Below are 20,876 nucleotides of genomic sequence, written 5' to 3'. Positions count from 1 at the left end.
ATATCTTGCGCCATGAGCACATCTTCTTACGAGGACGACAGCCACGAGATCCAAGGGTGTTGACTAAATGAAGCGCACAAGCGCTGCAGATCAGCTACCACGGCTACGACTGAACCAATGGAACTGAGGGGGAGCCGAGGATTTCTTAATGTACTATGGAAATCATGTGCATACTTCATCACAAGGGTGTACGGCAGGCACTTCCAAACCAGACTTTGGCGTTCCACGTTAGTCAATCCCGACAACATACAGGGCATGAGTGCGTCGACCGAGTGTCCAATCTCAACGTTGTCGGTACGTGTTGGCTATTCTCGTCGCTGATCGTACAATGATTTTGCTATGCAGCTCATTTCATCACCCTCAGAAGTCGACAGACCTTTTAGCTGTCAGAATGCTACCAAGACGGAGGTGCTTCTGTGATCATCGTTCACATACCCCGGATCCGTGCCCCGCATCACGCCAACAAGGGATACCGAGTCGCGCTTCTGAGCTGATGGAGAAGCCGGACATATTTGCCGTGCTGTTGGTTCAGCAGATGCAAACATGCCCATCACAATTAAACCAGGCGACACAACAAAACGGCCACCCTGCCAAAGCGTGCAGCACGGTAACCTTTGTAGGCTTCGATACATGAAGTGCCGCCTACTGCACAGGCGGAACATGTTGGTCCCACTGACTAACTCCATTAGGATCGCTTTATTTCCCGACTGAGCGCCTTAGGGTGTGGCCACATCGGCTCCTACAGATCGATTCCTCTGTCGAACTACACAAAATAAAATTCAACCACTCAGCGTCAGGAAAATTTCCGACTTGATAGTGTACAAGCCGCCATGGCCAGCCCCATAGATAGTGGACTCGGGTTTTACGACTGCTCAGCTAAGAACCAATCATATAAACCCGATCACGTCAAGAAAATTCCCCTGCAGCTTGTGCTTCTGCCTCGACTAAGGTACATACGCACGAACTAGGGTTCAGGCCGGCGCCAAACCTAAACAGGGCCGCGCTGGACTGCTCCTACGAGATCTAGCGACTATCTTACATATCTCTATAGTGGCGACAGAGATAGTCACCTTTGCCGTCGCACAACTTCAAGTTCCCCTTGTCCCGTCCTTGTATATAGTTTCGAGTTGACCTGAAGGTCGCAGCTTTCCTCTAGCACGACGAGTTCATCTTCTCTACAACAATGGCGAAGCTCGTTGACCTTTTCAAGGTTGCCCATAGCCCATCTGTCCTTGCTTTCCTTGGCCTTTTTACACATCTAATTCTGCACCGAGATGAATGGGACAACAACATCGTCACGTTCCTTTGGATATGGTTACTTGGCTTCAGTGGTATTGCCACTGTTGAGTATATCCAGGACCCTCGAGCCAACACAATTGGGGCTGTTGTCAAAGTCACAGCTACAGCAGCCGGAATATATTTCACTACTCTGTCAGTGAGCGTGTTGGCTCATCGGGTGCTATTTCACCGGCTGCGCACTGTAACAAAGTCCTGTTCCGGTCGCTTTAAATCATGCTAACCTTAAGCAGTTCCCTGGTCCATTCATTGCACGCTTCTCAAAGCTTCATGCAATTTTCGCTGGCGTCCTTCCCAGCTATCAGTACTACAAGTACAGCGAGACACTGCACAAGAAGTACCAGACTGATGTCATCCGAACCGGGCCCCGAGAGCTTGCCGTGTACTGCGCCGATGCCGTTCCACTCATTCACGGCCCTACGTCGAGGTGCCGGAAAGGTACCTGGTACGACAGTGCGAGCCACATCAGTCACGAATCAACACACGCGACGCGCGATAAGCTGGAGCACAAGCAGCGGCGCAAGGCTTGGGAGCACGCCTTGAGTGCCAAAGCACTGCGCGAATACGAACCGAGAGTAAACAGACATGCTCTAGCGCTTATGGCTAGATTGAAGGAGGAAGCTAAGACTCCTTCGGTGCGCATCACCAATTGGGTCAACTTCTACAGTTTCGATGTTATGGGCGATATCGGCTTTAGTCGCAGTTTTGGCATGGTGGAGAAGGGCGAAGAAGATGCCATGATCACACTCTTACACGCCAGCATGGAGCCAATGTCTGTTTTCGGACACCTGCCGTGGGCTTTGAACTTGATTACTCGTACGGCTGTTGGTGCAAAGCCTTTAATCGAGCATATAAACTGGACAGCAAAGGTCTTGCAAGAGAGGAAAGCGGTACGCGAATTTGCAAGGCTGTGGCACTCGATCGCAACTGACGCATGGCAGATGACACCGAAAGAAAACGACATCTTTAGCAGGCTGATTGACCCAGAAAGCCTAGATGTCACTCCAGAGTTGAACGCCGAGTCTCGTCTACTCGTCATTGCCGGAAGGTAATATTCAAGGATCGTACGATGGTGGTAAGCTCAGTCTTGCTAATCGCACGCTTTCAGTGGTACCACGGCCATCACTCTTTCGTTCATCGCCTACGAACTTTGCAAGAACCCACAGGTCCAAGCCAAACTTCGCAAAAAGCTTGACGCTGCTCCGAAGGGAACGGCACACCTCGATGTCGAGGACGTACAGAACACACCCTACCTTGATGGCGTCATCAACGAAGCTATGCGTCTGCACCCTGTGGTGAGCTCTCCCTCATTCATCGGCCATGACGGCCTACTGACATGCCCAGGTCCCCTCCGGCTTTCAGCGCGAAACTCCACCCGAAGGCATCACCCTCCCCAACGGGACCTACATACCCGGCAACATCCACATATGGATGCCAATGCACTGTCTCCAACGCGACCCACGCTACTTTGCCGAGCCCCTGACCTTCCTCCCGGAGCGCTGGACGGACGAACAACCGGACGCGGTGATAGACAAGCGCGCATTCCTGCCCTTCAGCACGGGCGTCTACAACTGCGTGGGCCAGAAGCTTGCGCTGATGGAGCTGAGGAGCGTCACAGCGAATTTGGTCCGGGAGTTTGAGTTTGGGTTTGCGGAAGGCGAGGACGGGAGTGCGGTGGAGAAGAACGGCCGGGACTGCTTCACGCACAACACTGGGAAGTTGGATGTCAAACTCACACCCAGGTATGTATAAGGCTTGGGCTTGAGCATAGGCGTTCTGGACGAATGAGTGGATGTAGAATTGCCTGAATGACACATGGACCGGAAAACATGGAACGTCCTCTGTGAGTGTACTCTGCAGTACATCCATCACATATCGTGAACGCTCGCTACAGTTACTCGACTTGTGCATACCACCACAGACTTCCCGCGAGGCGATCTTGACCATGTCAAAGACATCCTTCGCACTTCCGTCTCTAGCCTCTCAACCTTCGTAACCATTGTCAGCCTGACATGCAGCACCTAGCCAGCCAGCCCCTCCACGGACTCCCAGCGCATCCGCACGACGAGGATTTGAGTTTTTTTTTTTTTTTTTTATCTTGGTTAGGTTTATAGGTTCAGAGGGGCGAGCATGCTGGGATACCGGTATATATCCGTCTCCGTGTCCGTCTCATTCGTCGACGTGGACGTGAAAAATCAAGCCCCGGATACCTACCAGAAACTCAGGCATGATAAGTAGTGCGAATCTTGTTCCCAACGGCGATGCGTTGACGCGGGAGGTGCCTAGACGGGCGTGGGCGGCGTGGGCTGCGCAGGCTGCGCAGGCTGCGCAGGCAGTGGATGCCGTATCGCTAGTGACGCAGCGAAAAAGGTAGTGAATGTGCGCAAATTGATTTGCTTTCTTAGCCGCACAGTATGTGTCTTTCTCTGCGGTGCTTGAGCTGGTGCTTCAGGTTCTGATGGCGAGAGCAAGGGTTTTGCTTTGAAACCTTCCATGTCCATTTTCGGAGTGTGATGCTCGTCGACGGTGGTGGTGGCAGTGCAACGGCACGATCATGTTGAGAGACCATGTCAGCGACACGACGCCACGGAGGTTTCCCAGCGCTCGACGGCCTGTTGGGACACGGTGAGGCTGCACCTCCGATGGTCGAGGTAGTGCGGGCCCAGGGCTGGTGCAGGCAGGAAGGCAGAGCCTCATCAAGGCAAGCGCATCGTTCCCGACGGGCGCGATAGCGTCAACAGCGTCTGTGCGGCAAGCACGCAATCGTCATTGGTGAATCTCGAGCGATGGTTTTCCGCACGGCGCGCTGCGACTACATCTCTACCATCGCGAGAGTCCAAGCCAACGACGGACATTGCTTGAGTTTGGACGTGATCCATTGCTTTTCTTGCGCGCAATTGGAAGCCGTGGAAAAGACGGGATTGGGAGGGGACACCGCGGGCTCGTGCGCGGTCGACAAAAGCGGGAATCCGGGAGCGACAGTGGAGCAGCGCATTGGGACGTGGGTGGTGAAGAAAGAGCAGTCAAAATGGTGTCCAAGGTTGACCGAGAGATTGAAGACGCTGAGTCCGGGTCGGGGAGAGTGCTGAAGGATCTATTCGCTGGCGCCGTTGGTGGTGTAGCCCAGGTCCTCCTCGGCCAGCCCTTCGACATTGTCAAAGTCCGGTTACAGACGTCGCAGCAATACTCTGGCGCTCTCGAGGCGGCGACAAGCATCTACAAGAACGAAGGCGCTCTTGCCTTCTACAAGGGCACACTGACACCACTGATTGGTATCGGAGCCTGTGTCTCTGTGCAATTCGGCGGCTTCAACCTCGCACGGCGCTACCTGGAGGCCCAAAACACAGCCAGGACAGGCAACAGCGCCCTCTCCTACTCGCAATACTACGCTTCGGGCGCGTTCGCCGGCGTCGCCAACACCGTCCTCTCCAGCCCCATCGAGCACATCCGCATCCGGCTGCAGACGCAGCCCAGCGGCGCAGCGCGTCTGTACAACGGCCCCATCGACTGCGTGCGCAAGCTGTCCGCACACCAGGGCGTGCTCGGCGGCGTGTACCGCGGCACCGCCGTGACCTTCCTGCGCGAAGCACAGGCCTACGGCGTGTGGTTCACTACCTTTGAGTACCTGATGAACGCAGACGCGGCGCGCAACCACATCAAGCGCGAGGAGATTTCCACGCTCAAGGTCGCCGCGTACGGTGGTCTCGCGGGAGAGATGCTGTGGATCAGCAGCTACCCCTTGGATGTCGTCAAGAGCAAGATGCAGAGCGATGGCTTCGGCGGGGACCAGAGGTACAGGAGCATGCGCGACTGCTTCGCCAAGGTGTGGGCGCACGAGGGCGCCAGAGGCTTCTGGAAGGGAATCGGTCCGACGCTCTTGAGGGCCATGCCGGTCAGTGCCGGAACGTTTGCGACGGTCGAGCTCACCATGCGGTTGATCAGCTAGACGGGTGTCTGCAGACCGACGGGGTCTTGGTCTCGACACCGCGCAAGGATGGACATGGGCGAAAGAAATGGTAGCCAAGGAGCGTAGAATTCCAGAGCAAGTTGATCAAGTCGCCAGACTATTATTTCTCTCTCTCTCTCTCTCTCTCTCTCTCTCCGTATATCCATGCAGGTATATAGATATCTGTATTTGTGTTGACAAGTGTTCATCTTCACGCTCCAACTCCACGTCCGCCTCCACGTACTCCACGTCCTCCACGTCCTCCACGCACAAGCCATGTAAGCACAGCTACGCTCCAAAGCGCCAAGAAAGCCAGAAGAGGAGTAGGAAAAGATGGGTAGGAGGGAGAATAGATGGGTAGGAGAGGGAATAGATGGAAGGAGGAGGGAGAGATGGATGACAGAGAAGTTGTAAAACAGGGTATAGAGTACAGAGATGCGCCGCGAACCATGAACAGCGCGAGAGCACGACGAGCAGCAGCAGCAGCAGCAGCAGCAGCAGCAGCAGCACGGTCGTGGCTTCAGACCAAGGGGCAGCATCACCAGCAGCGCAGTCTGCTCCAGAACCCGTCCTTGTCCGCCGCCTCATCGTCACCCGCTCGCGCGCTCTCCCCGGCGCGACCGGCCTTCTCCCCGCCCGCGCCCTGCTCCGCCAGCTGGGGCGTGTGCGGATAGGCCGTGGTCGCGGGCTGGGCGCGGCCGGCGTTTGCGCGGGCCTCGGCGACGCGGCGGACGAGCAGGGCGAACGTCTCCTCGATGTTGACCATGTCGCGGGCGCTGGTTTCCATGAAGCCGCAGCCCCTGGCGCGGGCCCACTCGAGGCCTGTCTTGGCGTCGATGGCGCGGAGGGTCTGCAGGTCGCATTTGTTGGCGGCTACGATCTTGACGGGCGGGATGCCGTTGTTGTCCAGGCGGGTCTCGGTTTCCATGGTGATCATCTCCATGAAGTAGTCCAGCGCGTCCAGGGACGAGGGCGAGGTGATGTCGTAGACGAGCAGGAAGGCGTCGGACTGCAGGTTGCTGGCCGCCCAGAGGCCGCGGTATTCCTCTTGCCCCGCGGTGTCGGTGAGCATGAGGTGGTACGAGTGGCCGTCGATGGAGCGGGTGACCGAGTACGAGTCTTCGATCGTGGGGTCGTAGCTGGTCGGGGTCAGTTGGGCTGGCGGAGAGGGGAGAGAGCGCGCACTCGGACGTCCACTCGGAGCGCACGAGGCGCAGGGTTATCGAGCTTTTCCCTGCGAGGCGTCAGTGGGGTGTGCCGTGGGGGGTGGAGGGTGGTGTGTACCGCATCCTCCGTCGCCGCAGATGGTGATGGTGATGCGGTCCTGCGCTTCCATGGCGGCTGTGTCGTGGTCGTGTATCGCACGCGGTGTCGCAGCCAACCAGCAAAAGAAAGGAGCGGTGCTGGGCGCTAGTGGAGAAGACAGTCACAAGCAAAGATCAGGCGCGACGAGGCAAGACGTGCGAAAGGAGAGCGTGCAAGGTCGCCATGCCTGGCGGCGATCGTGGGCTGCAGCTTGCTGTACTTGCGCTGCGCCCTTGCGCTGCACCCTTGCGCTGCACCCTGGCAAGGCGCCGGCATGATTTTCGCAGGTTTCAAGTTCGGACGCGCAACCGCCCACCGCGCACCGGCAACAGGCACGCTCACGCTCACGCAGGGAGGCGGCTCTGCTCTGCTTGCCATGCTCCCTCCCGTGGCTGCTGGCCGCCTCGGGTGCCTGCAGCCCGGACCGCGACTCGTGTGGGCAAGCATGACGTTCCTCAGCCCTGTGCTCGCCACCGCGGCCGTCAGGTCGCGACCAACGGATTGCCCATGGGCAACACACTAGAGGCGATCCTCTGAGCACGACGCCCATTGGGTCCAGGGTCCAGGGTCCCGGTCCCGGTCCCGGTCCAGGTCCAGGTCCAGGTCCGGGTCCAGGGTCCAGGGTCCAGGGTCATGCGTGTCGTGCATGCGTGTGTGGCTTCATCTCGCTCGAGTGCGTGTCTATTTCATTGCTGGCATCTGATGCATTCGCCTTCACACGCTCTGCTCTGGAAATTTACATATATACACGGACGCCTTCTGCTCTGCCGGAACACAAGGGACCTCTACCAACGTGCTTCTGCTGTCCACGCGTCAAAACGCTCGGGTCTAATCAAGAGGGAGGACAGGGCAAGTAGGGAACAGGCTTGCTACGGTGGCATGAGAGCCGCGCAGGCCCAAGACAAGGAGAAGAAAAGTGCGGGGGGTATCGTCAAGAGTAGGCAAACAACCGGGGCCGAGGAAACAAAGCAAAACAAGAGGAAATACAAGGCGCATCCCAGTCGACGCTGCTACTCTTCGTCAATCTTGGGGGGTGGCACGAATGCTTGCGGGGTCGCCACCTCGGCACGCGCATGTTTGGGAGTGTGGCTGTCTTCGACACCCGCGTGTTTGGGCGTGCGCTTGGGAGCGGCCGCGACCGTTGGCTGCGCCGAGCGTGGCTGACCCGTCTCGGAAACGGCGTGAGGCTGGATGCTTGGGTGGCTGTGCACGTGCAGTGGCGAAGCACCGCTCTTCTTGCTCTTGTCGCTGGCTGCCGACGAGCGTGGAGAAACACGACCTTGCTGTTGAGCGCTAGTCAGATTCAGAAAGAGAAAACATCTAGCTTCACATACCTGCTTGGCCCATCGCAGACCACAAGAGTTGCAGAGGTCTCGGTTGCCAGACGGTCCCCTCCGCCACTCGGGCGTGGTCCGGGTGTGGCAGTTGGCGCAGTCCTTCTGCAACTGGCCAGCGCCCTTTCTGCGCTTTCTCTTCTTCTTGGCGGCCAGGAGGCTCTGCACCTCTTCTGCAAGATAGCGGTTGCGCTTTTCCATCTGCCGCAGCTCGTACTGCCAGCTTGTGCTTCGCGTCGTCTTGAGCTCGTCGAACACGTTGTCGTCCGAGGCTAGGCTGTGATCTTGGTGTCCAATCTGCAAGCCGTTGTGGCCAGCAAACGTCATGCTGTAGGCTTCTGTGGTGTTGAAGTGGGGATTGGGGGATGCGATCATCGATCCGGTCGTGCCAGATATCGAGCCAGGCACCGAGCCGGGCAGGGGAGAGGCGCAGTTGAGCCGCTGTTGCAGCAAGCTTTGGGCGTTGTGCTCTTTGGCCTGGTAGAACGCGGGTCCGTGCCCGTTGCTGTTTCGCGAGTACTTCAACAGTCGTGTCTGTCCAACGACGAAAGTCGGCTTCTGGCCTTCGGTGGCATCGCCGGGGTAAAGCGTGGTGAAGGCCTGGAGCACCTGGCCTCTCTTGTTGATCATCTCGTGCTTTACCTCTCCCTTCCTTCCCGCTCTTACGAGCTCAAGAACACGGCCAAAGCTGATCTTGGAGTCCTGGCGCATGAGCGACTGCATGCTGCTGCCCACTAGCTCCTCGGGCTGTCGATCGAGCAGCTGACGTACGTTGGACGAGACGAAGAGGAACATGCCCGAGGTCGACATCTTGGTCCAAAGCTCGTTGTCGCCAATGCCACCCGACTCGCGAACGATGGCCTTGCTGAGCGTGTACACGGGGCGTTCGCGACCCACCAGGATGATGCACTTTCGGCCCTTGCCCTGCTCGGTGTGCAGCGAGCCGTGGCCTTCGAACCACATGTAGCCGCTCTTTTTCCGACGAATGCGGAACACGACGTTGACGGAGCCGCCGTTGGAGGTCTCCTTGAGCTCTCTCGTGACGGGTACAATGTCGCTAGGATGGCAGACGGAAGAGAGCGCGGTGCCCACCAGCTCGCTCGGGTCGTACTCGAGGATCCGATTGCTGGAGGGTGAGAGGTACATGAACAGACCTTTGAGGGACAGCACGTGCACCACATCGTCTGTGTTCTCGAGGAGCACCTTGTCCCATATGCGGCGCGTGATCTCCGAGTCGCCCGAGCCGCTGTACGAGGCGAGCACGTTGGAGACCTCGTCTTTGGATATGGTTTGGCCCTGCTCGGGCTGTGGCTTGGAGGCATCGTTGAAGACGTAGCTGGGCATGTTCATGCCACGCTGGTAGTTGACCCTGTACGATCCATCTGGCCGACGGTCAGCTCGCCGGTAGAGGGAAAAAGAAAAAAAGACAAAAAGAAAAAGCAGCCTCTTACCTGCGTTCTTGTTGGTCATGGCGCTAGGCTGCTCGACGAGATCGACTTGGAAGCCAACGAAAAACTTGACCTTGCCGCCGTTGTCCCACGAGATGGGGATCATGGTGAGCAGGTTCATAAACGGCTGGCCGCCCCTTCTGTAGTTGATCAAGCTAATCTGTGCCTCTGTGACTGCGCTGATTGTGTTTTTCAGGTAGAGGACCGAGTCGTCGTCTACGTAGTTTCGCTTGATGCCCGGCTCGACCTTGCCGTCGGGCGACTGCAGAAAGCGGCAGTTTCTGCCCAGGATCATGTGCCGGGTGTAGCCGGTGAGACGCTCAAAATTCTCCGAGCAGTAGACGATGGGGATGTCGTCCATGTCAGCGTCGCATACGACAAAAGCACACGACAAGTCGACGGAGCCAATGTCAATCTGTGGATTGGGTCTTGTAGCGACGCGCATGAGGACGCCAAGCATGTCGAAACCCGATGACGAGTATGCGTTTTTGAACTGTGTCTTCATGTGTGGATTGGCGTGCATGGTCGAGGGAAAGCCGCCCGGGGGCTCCGGCCACGCACGCTTCAAATCCTTGATACGATTGAGTTGGTTTTGGGGGAGATCTTCGGCTGGATCCTGTGCAATGGGCCTCTGATTCTCCAGCGATTGGAGACTGAGCTGCGTCGGCGTTTGTGCTTGGTTGGTGTCGGGCCGTTGCTGGCTCTGCTCTCTGCTGGACCTACTCTGGACCTGGCTCTGGCTATTTTGGCGGCTGGGGAGGGAAGGGGCTGAGGGGCCCGATCGACCGTCTGGGGTGTTAGTCATGGACGGGCTTTTGAAGTGATTGTGGTTTTGGCTCTGGTTCTGGTGTTGGCTCTGGTTCTGGTGTTGACTCTGGTTCTGGTGTTGATTCTGGGTCTGATTCTGATTCTGATGTTGATGTTGATGTTGATTTTGATCGTGATTCTGAGTTTGATTTTGATCTTGATCATGATTCTGATCACGATTTCGATTTTGATTCTGATTCTGATTCTGATTTTGGGGTTGATTTTGATTTTGAGTTTGATTTTGATTTTGGTTCTGGTTCTGGTTCTGGTTCTGGTTCTGGTTCTGGTTCTGGTTCTGGTTCTGGTTCTGGTTCTGGTTCTGGTTCTGGTTCTGGTTCTGGTTCTGGTTCTGGTTCTGGTTCTGGTTCTGGTTCTGGTTCTGGTTCTGGTTCTGGTTCTGGTTCTGGTTCTGGTTCTGGTTCTGGTTCTGATTTTGATTCTCATTCTGGCTTCGATGCTGGTTCTGGGGCTGCGTGCCGCCAACCTGGTGTTGCCCGACCACGTTGACGCCCCTCTGGGGCGCGGGCAGGGGTCCAATGAAATCGGTGCCCTGGTTGATGGGGGTGTGGTTCGTGTTGACGGGTGAGTCCATCATGGGAGAATGAAAGTGGTCGTTCTGAAACATGTGCATGTCGGGGGGCATCATGGCGTTGAGCGAGTCGTCCATGTCCAGGGGCATGTTGAGGGCGTTGGGGTAGGGGCTCATGGTCATGTCGAGGTCGGTGTTGGTGTGCATGGGCGAGGCATAGTTGGAGCTGGGAGCGGCCATGGTGGAGTAGGGCGAGGCGGCGGTTGAGAATTGCGTCTTGAAGGCCAGGTCTGCAGCAGACATTCGGTCGGAGTGGGGGTCAGGCGAGGGTCTGGGGAAGGTGGTGTTGGGCATCATGTTGTCCATGCGGGCGGCGGCGGACACGTCAAAGGCAAAGTCGTCCACGGGGCCGCCGTTGGGGTCGCCGAAACTCATCATGGACAGGCTACGCGTGGGGCTGGTCATGTGCATGAGCGGCGGGTGCTGGTGCTGGTGCTGGTGTTGCTGGTGCTGGTGGTGCTGGTGGTGCTGGTGGTGCTGGTGGTGCTGGTGGTGCTGGTGGTGCTGGTGGTGCTGGTACTGCGGCTGGCGAGGCTGCTGGTGCATGTAGACGGGCATGCTCTGGCGGCGGTGGGCTTTGTCGTTCTGCGAGACGATGTCATCGAGCGACCGCCCCTCGACCGCCTCGACAGCCGCGACGCCGTATGCGCCCACGTCGCCGCCGCCCAGGTTCATCAGGCCGGCGCTGTTGGAGCTGGCGTCGGCATAGGCATGGGAGGCGTAGGGGTAGCGGTTCATGGTGGGCTGGTGGGCAGGCGCCCGGGGGCTCGGTCGGTGCGGGGGGTGGCTGCAGGCACTGCGTCGTGGGCATGGGTGGAGTGCGGCGCGCGGTGTCGCAGCCGTCGAGGCAGTCAAGGGACGGACAGGGCGATGGCGGGGTGTGGACGGCGAAGGGCGGATGTGCAGATGTGCATGTGCAGTGCAGATGTGCAGAGGTGCGGACGTGCGACAGGCAGCGCGCGGACAGAGTGTCCAAGGCGCGGCGGCACCCTGCAGACGAGTCGGAGCCTGCGACGGGTTTCGGGCTAGAGAATAAGACTAGAGGCGGCGCTGGGACGGTGGCGCGAAGGAGCAGCAAGCAGCAGCCGCCACCGCCGCCGCCGCCAGCAGCCTGAGGCAGCACCCGGCACGCAGAAAAGGGCAGGACGGGCAGGACGGGCAGGACAGGCAGGACGGGCAGGACAGGCAGGACGGGCAGGACAGGCAGGACGGGCAGGGCGGGCAGGGCGTGGAGAGAGAGAGCGGGCGCCCGACCGGTGACCGGTGACAGCATCCTCGAGACAGATACAGGGCACGCTTCTATCGGACAGACCTCTCTCTCGCCCGAGTCGCACGGCAGCACGGCAGCACCGCATCACTGCATCAGCACGCCGCGGGGTGGGGACGGCCAGTGCATGGGCAATGGGGAATGCACATGCACAATGCCATGCTGCCTGCTGCCCGCCTGCTCTCTCAGCCTCCCGATCAGCTCATGGTGGATGTGCCGCCAGCCAAGGGGCCCCGCTGAAACCCGTGCGTGACGTTGAATTTGACCCAACACGCCCAAGACGGCCGCCCGCCAAGACCTGGGCCCGAACTTTTGCAGGCGAGCCTCGAGCGACCGCGACCGCGACAGCGACATGGCGACGAGCAGCACCCGCACCGTGGCCACGGCCGTACGGCACCTGATTGCGCCCCGCGGTACGTCTCCCTGCCGCCCACACCCGCCCGCGCTGCTCACTGACCGCCCAGCACCCGCCCTCGCACGCCGCCCGCTCCAGCGTCGCTGCCTGTCCACCCCAACCGCGCCCTGGGAGGCAGCGCCCACGGAGGCAGCGCCCACGGACACAGCGCCCACAGCTACAGCGCCCACGCCCACGCTCACGCCCACGCCCACGCCGACCCCCGTCGACCCCCCCTCCCCCTACGAACAGCTGCTGCGCGCACAGTACCAGAGCGGCGTCGGCCTCGTCGACCCCCAGCGCCCCGAGCCCTCGTCCGCACCGCCCGCCCTCGCCAACGTCGCCGAGCAGTACCACGCCTACCGGCAGCAGACCAGGCAGCTGGGCCCCCTCGGCGCCGACATCAGCCCTCACTACCAGCCCCACTCGCTCCTCACAAACCCCCCCGCCCCGGCCGACGTCACCCTCGAGCTGCTGCTGGCCTCGGAAGCCCACCAGGGCCATGCCACCTCGCTGTGGAACCCCGCAAACGCCCGCTACATCCACGGCATCCGCCACGGCATCCACGTCATCTCGCTCGACGCCACCGCCGCCCACCTGCGCCGCGCCGCAAAGGTCGTCCACGAGGTCGCCTACCGCGCCGGCATGGTCCTGTTCGTCGGCACCCGCCACGGCCAGGACCGCGCCGTCTCGCGCGCCGCCGAGCTGGCCAAGGGCTACCACCTGTTCGAGCGCTGGATCCCCGGCAGCATCACAAACGGCAAGCAGATCCTCGGCCGCTGCCGCACAAAGGTCGTCAACCAGCTCGACGCACACGCCCCTGGCTACGAAGAACAGCTCTACGACCGCCCCGTCCTGCGCCCCGACCTCGTCGTCTGCCTGAACCCCCTCGAGAACTACGTCCTGCTGCACGAGTGCGCCCTCAACAACATCCCCACCATCGGTGTCATCGACACCAACGCCGACCCCACCTGGGTCACCTACCCCATCCCCGCCAACGACGACAGGTAAGCCCACCGCTCCCGCTCCCGCTCCCGCTCCCGCTCCCTCCCTCACCCGCTAACCCCCCAGTCTCCGCTGCATCCAGGTCATTGCCGGCGTCCTGGGCCGCGCCGGCGAAGCAGGCCAGAAGCGCCGTCTCGCCGCCGCCGCCCGGGGCCACGTCACCTACCGCCCAGTCGAAGGCCTCATCGCCCCGGACAAAGACGAGAGAGAAGCCCAGGCCGCCAGGGGGGAGGAGGGCAGACGGCCCGACGCCGCGAGCTCGCCCGAGACCGTCAGCGAGTCTGAAGTCGACGCCGATGCAGACTTGGCTCGCCGCCTCGACGAGGTCGACAGTCGCGAGCACCACCGCCAGAAGGCCGGCCGGAGCATCAACTTCTCCGAGTAGCGTGCATCTGGACAAGAGCGACATGCACATGTGCACGTCTAGGTAGTTGGGTGCCTACGTGCAACTATCCATGTACACGTACCCTGTACAACAGCAACTAGACAATCTACTAAATACATGTCTACCTTTATTGCTTTGTTAATCATCTCCTTACACTAACTACAGAATAGATGACTCTTCTTACTCTACACTAGAAGCTAAATCATAGCTGCTGTCTTATCTAGAGATGGCATTTTACTAGTTTAACATCTGTTGTTTAAAAGTAGAGTAGCTCTTAGAAGGGTACATGTAATATAGATATAACTCCAATTACTCTACACTAGAAGCTAAATCATAGCTCCTAGCTAGTCTAGAGAGGAATAGTTGATATTCACTAGTTTACTGTTTATTATAATACTAAGAATAAGATACTGTGATACGCTACACTATAATAGTAGAACACTAAATATTATCCACGTAATGATGTATATTTAAATAAGTAATACCTAAATATACACTGTGAAACGCTGTAACACAGCGCTATACATCTAGACAACCTACCTAGACACAACTAGCTGCCTAGTGCTAGCCTACTCCGCTAACTAATCCTGCTTAAGTGCTAGCCACCAAGAACCTCATCGCCTCCTGTGCAGTACGTGCAGATAGTGCTTTGGTCCCCCCAGTGTAGCCAACGCTGAATGTGTAGTGCTCTACGCACTGAACGTTTCGTGCTCGGGGATTCTGCATTAGCGTTTACAGGGCTCGCAGGGGTGTCTGTCGAGCTGGCTAGGGTCACGTTTGTCTCTTTCTCCTTGCACGAGAGGGGACAAGGAGGGAATCGAGCGGGTGTCGAAAGGAGCGGTGGGGTTGTGATTGCGAGATGTGGAGTTGAGAGGGCAGGGCATGGCATGGCATGGCAGGTGCGGGATGGTGCTTATTAGTGCTATGTATATGCTACGTTGCGATGCGATGATGACGATAGACGGTCGCGATGAAATGCCCGCATCGCGATGCGTGGAGACGGCATGGCGCGGCGGAGAGATGCCGTAGCTGGGACATGGGTTTTTTCGGCCAGAGATCCCGCTACTCGTCGTGCTTCTCCGCTGAAGCGCGTCTAGTCCAGATCGTCTGCGCTGGTGGATGCCCGCCCCGGCGCCGCGGGCGCAGCTGGGTAGAACGCGAGCTGGCCACCCTGCTGGATGACGCCCATGCGGTCGTACAGCGTCCGGGCGCGGACGTAGGGGTCGAGTTTCCAGTAGTTCTGCCTCAACTCCTCAGCCACAGCATCGCGCTCCCTCCTCCGCTCCTCGATGCTGCCGCCCTGTGCGCCGGCCTTGATCCACGCGAGCACCGTCGATTCGTACCGGCTGACAATCTGCGTGCGGTCCGTCTGGATCGCCTGCCGGCTTGCCTCGTCCTGCATCGCGTCGTTCTCGCCCGGCACGGGCTCCGGGTACGTGTATACCCAGTCTTCGTCGCCGCCGAGTTCCTTGTGGATCTGCTTTCTCGGCACAAACCTCTCCAGCTCGTCGACGTTCTTGACGAAGCTGACTTTGGCTGCCACCACGGGGTCCAGCCAGCCGCGGACGATGGCCCAGACGGCGTTGAAGACCCAGGGCGCCTTGTAGACCAGCACGGCGCCGAGGGACTCTGGGTAGTTTGCTTCGAAGCACTTGATCATGAACTTGACCGGCGCGTAGTCCATGTTGGCCATGGAGAAGTCGGTCATGTCGAAGATGATGGTCTGGAGATACAAGTCAGCTCAGGTGCAAGACCGCACGGGCCAACTCACGGCGGTGTCAATCGGCGGCCGGAGCAGCAGACGCGCCGTCTCGATCATCAGGACGGTGAACTTCTCGAGACTCTCGTCCGTCTGCTCGCCGGCTTTGTGCAGGCGTGCGCGGACGACGCATATGGGCCTCCCCTCCTTGTCGAGGCCGTGGAGGTAGCTCTTGCCCATGCGCAGCTGCATCAAAAAGTCCTCGTCGTTCTTCTTGGCCTTTGGGTCGGTCGTGCTGCTGGCCTCTACCAACGCGCCCAGCTCGCCGTGCTTGACAATCTTGTCGTCGACGTGCATCTCGTCGAGGCGCCAGTGCATGGTGGAGATCATCATGACCAGCGCCTTCTCGACGTCCCATTTGCGGGCGCGCAGGAAGCGCAGGAGGAGGGCGTCGGGGTGGTCGTGCTTGACCATGCTCCAGAAGGCGTTGCGCAGGTCCTCTGGCGGCGTGTTTGCGACGGTGGCCCTGAAGTCTGCCGTCTGGCCGAACTTGTCGTCGTCGGTGGAGAGGGACAGGCGTGCAAGGTCGGGCGTCTGTGCTCCTGACGTGGGCGTCGACTCTGCCTCGGCACTCTTGTCCGACTTGTCCTTTTTGTGCCTCGAGAAGACGCTCAGCTTGCTCTTCTTCTTCTTCTCCTCTGCAGGCGCTGCCGTGGCGGGGGCAGCCACGGGCGCTGCGGGTGTCTGCCCGCCGTTGGTTGGTTCCGCGGCCGACACGTGCACGCCAAAGACCTTCATGGTGAGCGCCCATAGCTCGCGCAGCTTCTCCTCCTCTTGCGGCGTCAGCGTGCCGGGGCGACCGGCGGGCGTGTTGGGGGCCATGACGAGGAAGGAGTCTGTGGCGTCTGTGGCGGAGGTGGTGGAGGTGGCGGAGGTGGTGGAGGTGGTGGAGGTGGTGTCCAAGGGGGAGGTGCGCTCTTCGGTGGCGGAGAGCGGAGTCGCGCTGAAGACGGGGACGAGCAATGCGCCGCCAACGGCAAGACCGACTACTACGGCAGCAGTCCAAAGCCCTGAGCCGCTTTGCTGGCAGCGGGCTGGGGGGGTTCTTCGTTCGCGGAGGGGGTGTCGCTGAGCGCGGGAGACCGAGGCGGTCCAGCGTCGAGGGGCGAAAGGAGCGCTGCTTCTGCTGGCGCGGGTGGCTGCTTGTGCTGCGGGTGCTGGACAGGAAGCGTGGGAGAGTGTCTTCAGCGTGTAAGGGCGAAGGGACATGGATATAAACATGGGGTGGCTGAGCAGGTCATGCGTATTGCACGGGAACGCTCGGTGCGGCTGTAGCCGATCGCCTTGCTCGGCAGAAGGCGAGTCCGGACGGAAGTCGAGGTGTCGAGCAGCAGCACAGGACGAGCGCCGGTAGACGGTGGGCTGGTCGAGGTCGAAGCGCGGACCTAGCAGGTATGCGGCATGCGACCCGCCTTGGCTCGAGCGTTTCTCAACGAGCAAGGAGGGGGGGACGCGGCGCCACGGCGTCATGAGGCGTTTCGCGTTCCCCTCAAGCCACCGCCAGACACTGTAAACACAGCAACACCCACCACGCCAAAGCATCCCCGCCATCGCCCCGACACTGCATCCCGCCATCGCCCCGACACTGCATCCCGCCATCGCCCCGACACAGCATCCCGCCATCACCCCGACACTGCAACACAGCAACACAGCAACACAGCAACACAGCAACACAGCAACACAGCAACACAGCAACACAGCAACACAGCAACACAGCAACACCGCAATGGCGTCAACAACACCCACCCGGGAACCGCCGTCCTCGCGCGACCGCCGTCTCCGCTCGCGCTCCCCTCGCTCGCGCCCAACTACGCCGCTTCGGCCCGCGTCGCGCAGCTCCCTCCGCGACAGCGCCCAGCGGTCCCGCGGCGCACCCTCGTCCCATGCCCTCGACCGCCTGCAGGACGGCTTCGCCGAGCTGAGCGACGCCATGGCCGATCTGGAGCAGAACTTTGTCCAGCTGCAGCTCATGCACGAGAGCCTGGCGCGCTTCACCGAGAGCTTTGCCGGCTTCCTGTACGGCATGAACATGAACGCCTTCTGCGTCGACTTTCCCGAGGTAGGCATTGCGCAAGTCTGGGTCAGGAACAGGCATGGCTTTTGCTTCGCCAAGCTGGAGGCCAAGCACTTTACAAGTCTGAGGCAAGAACAGCAGCTGATGTTGGTATCCAGGCACCCGTGCTGGACTCGTTCAGGCGCCCGCAAAACCACACCTCCCTCAACCCCTCCGCCCATCTCCCCAACCGCCGCGCATCAGCCGTCGACGACGCAGACGCCACCTTCCTCACCACAGACACATCGTTTGTCGACAACCCGCCGAGCTCAAAGGTAGCGACCAAGTTCAAGAACGCCGCGAGCCCTGCACCGACGCCAAAGAAAACAGCACCAGGCAGAGCGAGGGGAATACCAACGGCCCGCGGAAGAGGAGGCATCTCCACCCGTGGCGGTGCGGCGAGGGGCGCAAGAGGGAGTGGAATCGCAAGGGGGTCTGCAAGAGCAAGGGGCAGGGGCGTGTAGCTGGCAGGAACACGCGAAACAAAGTCCGCAGACACATGGGTAGATGAAGAGCGTAAGCAATATATACCATTGACCCAGCCTGCTATCCAATCTCTAGGCATCGTAATCCTTCACTTATTCCGTCCCTCGCCATAAGTCGTCATTACCATAGTCGTCATTATTACAGTCGTCATAACCACAGTCGTCATAACCACAGTCGTCATAACCATTATCAGCTGGAGAAGAGGTGTAGATGCCGGCTCCAGAAGAGGGGGGTATACAGCAGAGGTATCGAACAGTAAAAAAAAAAAAAAAAAAAAAAAAAAAAAAAAAAAAAAAGTCAAAGACGGCGAAAAGGTAGCGAGTCGTCACACCTCATGCAAGCACACCAGCACGGCCCTTTGCGTACTGGCTTCTGCCCTCAACACGCACCGCCCAGCCCTTGATCGCAAGCACCACGGTCGTCCACGCGAGCAGCAGCGCCGTCAGCCCCATGGTCACCGTGAAGATGAACATGGCGTCCAACCCGTACGACTCCAGCGCCGCAACGGTATCCTTGTTGGACACCATAAACGTGATGCCGCCGGCAACCAGGCAGAAAGCGGTGATGATCTCGGTCGGCGGGCGCGACGGCAGATACGACGTCGGCGGCGTAATGTACATGATCACGTACGTCAGGCATCGCGCCAGCGCAAAGCCCATGAACATGCTGCCCCACTGGCTGTGGATCATGGTTGATAGCATCGACGCCTGGTGGTGCGAGCTCATCATCTTGCCTAGGAGCAGGATGATGAGTGCGGGCATGGGGTTCATGGAGAAGTTGTATTGGCGGGGCTGCTGCCATGACTCGTCGTGAGCGTGCGAAGAGGTCACCACGGCGCTGTTGAGGAGGTCGCGCATCTTGGCCGACTCGATGATCATGCCCAGCTGCAAGCGCGTTAGTGGATGCCGCTAGTGGGTGGAGGGAAGAGGGTAACTGACCAGACCACCGCCAAAGAACAACACGGATATCGAGACGTGCTCCAGATCTTGCGCTGTCCACTCGTCGCCCCAGGCGGCGAGATGCTCGAGGAACACGTTGGTGCAGCCATACAGCCAGATGACGAAGGACTCGGTGAACTCGGCGGACGCCAGACTGGCCTTGCGGCGGCCAACGACATCCGCCGACGGCTTCATGTTCCACGCCCAACCAAGATCGGCGAACGCGCCCATCCAGCGACCCAGCGTCAAAAAGCCGTACACGAAGAAGATGCCGCCCTTGACGTAGTGAGCCAGTACGTTGAACACAGCGCCCCCGTGTCCGATGCCACCATACACGACAGTGCCCGAGAGGATGGCGACGAGGCCCTGAATCACCATGGTCCGTTCAAACACCACATAAAGCGAGCGAACGACCTTTGCCGTTTTGCCGGCTACGAAGCGAGCTACGGTGCGCGAGAAGAAGCTATCCAAAGACGACCTTGGCTTCTCGAGACGCACGTCTTCCAACTCATCGAGCTCGTCATGCGTGTATCGGCGCGCTGGCGCAGCAAACTGCTGATCTTCTGACTCGATGCTCGGGGATCGAGAGTGCCCGCACAGCGAAGCCGTGTTGCGCTCCGTGCCTTGGCCAGAGTCATTGGAGAACCTGTACGGGCTTTCGACATCTTCTTCCTTGACGCGCTGATACTGCGCTATATTCGCTGCGTTCAGCGGCGCCAAGGTCTCGTCCTCGAACGAATGCCCCTGATCTCGGTCCATGTAGGACTGGATCAGCGCCATGAAGACCCAGGCTGACGCGATCCAAGTGACCGCCCACCCGGTCTTGCTGTGCGCATTGTTCTCGTACAGCTCCGGCGTCTTGTGGCTGTACACGACGCCAACCAGAAGCGCCGACGCGTTCACAACAACGAAAACGAACTGCAAAGGCAGGACGTATCGCGAGCGAGCGATGCTCAGCATGACAGCTGACGTGAATTAGCAAGGAGCTTTGTGCTTGATCGTGATTGACCCGCGCCCACTTACCAATTGGTAGAACGACAATCCACGCTAGAATCTCGAGCGCAATGTGCCAGTACATCAGCGCAGCGTACTCGGAGAGCCCCCAGTAGCTTTGGGGTGCATCATCCTGCGGTTGCGGCGCCGGCGCCTCGTGTGCGCTCATGTCCATTTTCGCGCCATGTTGCTCGTCGCCGTGCGCAGCCACCAGGGGAAGAAGCTGGAGCAGCAATGCCGCAGTGGCTATTGCAAGAGTTCCGCGCCGTGCCATACAGCTAAGGACCAAGCCAGAGCAAGCAGGAATTAAGTCAAAGACGAGTCCAGTCGAGCTGCCAGAGCAAGAACAACGGTAAGCGCAGCTATAATAATGCGTGCTTTGTACGAGTTCGGTTCGCAAAACAGGAATCAATATCAACCACAGCCAGCCGCCGCCAGGGCTGCTGCCGCCCTTATGACTGCGCTGCACCGGAAGTTGCGGAAACTGCTGGAACCTGCATCATCACGAGAGAACAGCTTTTGTCAGCGCAACGCATTCTTGGATCGCAGCCTTCTGTGATCGATGTGACGTGCAGAGCCGCCGGCTAGCGGCGCGAGTGGGTCTTGATGTGATTTGTAGCCGGCGCTTTTTACCCAGCCACTATTGACTTGGCCGTTTGCACGTTCGCCGGAGCCACCGGCAGGGCTGGCTGCACTGTCCACGTCGAGTGGATGGATGGATGGATGGACAACCTCATGCTCATCGAGCGATCTTGTCGTTGCATACCTACAGTATACCCCCCAATGGACTCGAGTTGCGATGCAGGGGTGCAGTCTCACATCATGCTCACAACACCGCCCAGCACAGCGACACCTTGCACTTCGGCATCGG

The 20,876-nt window shown here is 59.4% G+C and overlaps 8 protein-coding genes across 9 annotated transcripts, besides 16 other annotated features; 4 read left to right on the top strand and 4 right to left on the bottom strand.

The window, feature by feature from the left end:
- Positions 1-1,183: 1,183 nt before the first annotated feature.
- Positions 1,184-3,048, top strand: EKO05_0009449 (Tryprostatin B 6-hydroxylase; the record flags this gene model as incomplete). The annotated part of the gene is made up of 5 exons (XM_059637545.1): positions 1,184-1,480; positions 1,530-2,186; positions 2,238-2,344; positions 2,405-2,591; positions 2,641-3,048. 5 exons carry the CDS (start codon positions 1,184-1,186, stop codon positions 3,046-3,048), a joined length of 1,656 nt encoding a protein of 551 aa, XP_059493528.1.
- Positions 3,049-3,373: 325 nt separating this feature from the next.
- Positions 3,374-3,391: a tandem repeat.
- A 933-nt stretch (positions 3,392-4,324) lies between these two features.
- EKO05_0009448 (carrier protein ymc1) lies at positions 4,325-5,242 on the top strand (the record flags this gene model as incomplete). The annotated part of the gene is made up of 1 exon (XM_038946865.1): positions 4,325-5,242. The coding sequence occupies one exon, from the start codon at positions 4,325-4,327 to the stop codon at positions 5,240-5,242; it is 918 nt and encodes a 305-aa protein (XP_038794841.1).
- A 126-nt stretch (positions 5,243-5,368) lies between these two features.
- Positions 5,369-5,398: a tandem repeat.
- Positions 5,399-5,714: 316 nt separating this feature from the next.
- Positions 5,715-5,751: a tandem repeat.
- A 29-nt stretch (positions 5,752-5,780) lies between these two features.
- EKO05_0009447 (uncharacterized protein) lies at positions 5,781-6,578 on the bottom strand (the record flags this gene model as incomplete). Its single annotated transcript, XM_038942585.1, has 3 exons — positions 5,781-6,381; positions 6,428-6,476; positions 6,527-6,578. 3 exons carry the CDS (start codon positions 6,576-6,578, stop codon positions 5,781-5,783), a joined length of 702 nt encoding a protein of 233 aa, XP_038794840.1.
- Positions 6,490-6,524: a tandem repeat.
- A 270-nt stretch (positions 6,579-6,848) lies between the features above and the next one.
- Positions 6,849-6,895: a tandem repeat.
- A 203-nt stretch (positions 6,896-7,098) lies between these two features.
- Positions 7,099-7,180: a tandem repeat.
- Positions 7,181-7,557: 377 nt separating this feature from the next.
- EKO05_0009446 (uncharacterized protein) lies at positions 7,558-11,463 on the bottom strand (the record flags this gene model as incomplete). Its single annotated transcript, XM_038942564.1, has 3 exons — positions 7,558-7,830; positions 7,882-9,263; positions 9,333-11,463. 3 exons carry the CDS (start codon positions 11,461-11,463, stop codon positions 7,558-7,560), a joined length of 3,786 nt encoding a protein of 1,261 aa, XP_038794839.1.
- Positions 9,294-9,320: a tandem repeat.
- Positions 10,385-10,566: a tandem repeat.
- Positions 11,145-11,243: a tandem repeat.
- A 329-nt stretch (positions 11,464-11,792) lies between the features above and the next one.
- Positions 11,793-11,837: a tandem repeat.
- A 26-nt stretch (positions 11,838-11,863) lies between these two features.
- Positions 11,864-11,951: a tandem repeat.
- Positions 11,952-12,344: 393 nt separating this feature from the next.
- EKO05_0009445 (uncharacterized protein) lies at positions 12,345-13,776 on the top strand (the record flags this gene model as incomplete). Its single annotated transcript, XM_038942542.1, has 3 exons — positions 12,345-12,405; positions 12,457-13,393; positions 13,458-13,776. The coding sequence occupies 3 exons, from the start codon at positions 12,345-12,347 to the stop codon at positions 13,774-13,776; spliced, it is 1,317 nt and encodes a 438-aa protein (XP_038794838.1).
- Positions 12,571-12,604: a tandem repeat.
- Positions 13,403-13,434: a tandem repeat.
- A 1,093-nt stretch (positions 13,777-14,869) lies between the features above and the next one.
- EKO05_0009444 (phosphatidylinositol transfer protein csr1) lies at positions 14,870-17,005 on the bottom strand (the record flags this gene model as incomplete). The annotated part of the gene is made up of 2 exons (XM_038942432.1): positions 14,870-15,499; positions 15,548-17,005. The coding sequence occupies 2 exons, from the start codon at positions 17,003-17,005 to the stop codon at positions 14,870-14,872; spliced, it is 2,088 nt and encodes a 695-aa protein (XP_038794837.1).
- Positions 16,383-16,433: a tandem repeat.
- Positions 17,006-17,165: 160 nt separating the features above from the next.
- Positions 17,166-17,262: a tandem repeat.
- On the top strand, positions 17,262-18,052 carry EKO05_0009443 (DASH complex subunit dam1; the record flags this gene model as incomplete). 2 transcript variants are annotated; one of them, XM_038942501.1, is made up of 2 exons in its annotated part: positions 17,262-17,594; positions 17,708-18,052. In XM_038942501.1, the coding sequence occupies 2 exons, from the start codon at positions 17,262-17,264 to the stop codon at positions 18,050-18,052; spliced, it is 678 nt and encodes a 225-aa protein (XP_038794836.1). The 2 variants fall into 2 exon arrangements, with proteins under 2 accessions (XP_038794836.1, XP_059493527.1); XM_059637544.1 differs by having other exon boundaries at positions 17,262-18,052.
- A 279-nt stretch (positions 18,053-18,331) lies between these two features.
- Positions 18,332-18,370: a tandem repeat.
- Positions 18,371-18,406: 36 nt separating this feature from the next.
- EKO05_0009442 (uncharacterized protein) lies at positions 18,407-20,279 on the bottom strand (the record flags this gene model as incomplete). Its single annotated transcript, XM_038942671.1, has 3 exons — positions 18,407-18,958; positions 19,013-19,977; positions 20,036-20,279. 3 exons carry the CDS (start codon positions 20,277-20,279, stop codon positions 18,407-18,409), a joined length of 1,761 nt encoding a protein of 586 aa, XP_038794835.1.
- Between the last annotated feature and the right edge of the window lie 597 nt (positions 20,280-20,876).

This window comes from Ascochyta rabiei, chromosome 17 (assembly GCF_004011695.2).
Source record: "Ascochyta rabiei chromosome 17, complete sequence".
Lineage (NCBI taxonomy): Eukaryota > Fungi > Ascomycota > Dothideomycetes > Pleosporales > Didymellaceae > Ascochyta > Ascochyta rabiei.
The sequence above is the reverse complement of the archived record's forward strand: the minus strand, read 5'-3'. Positions and strand labels throughout refer to the sequence as shown.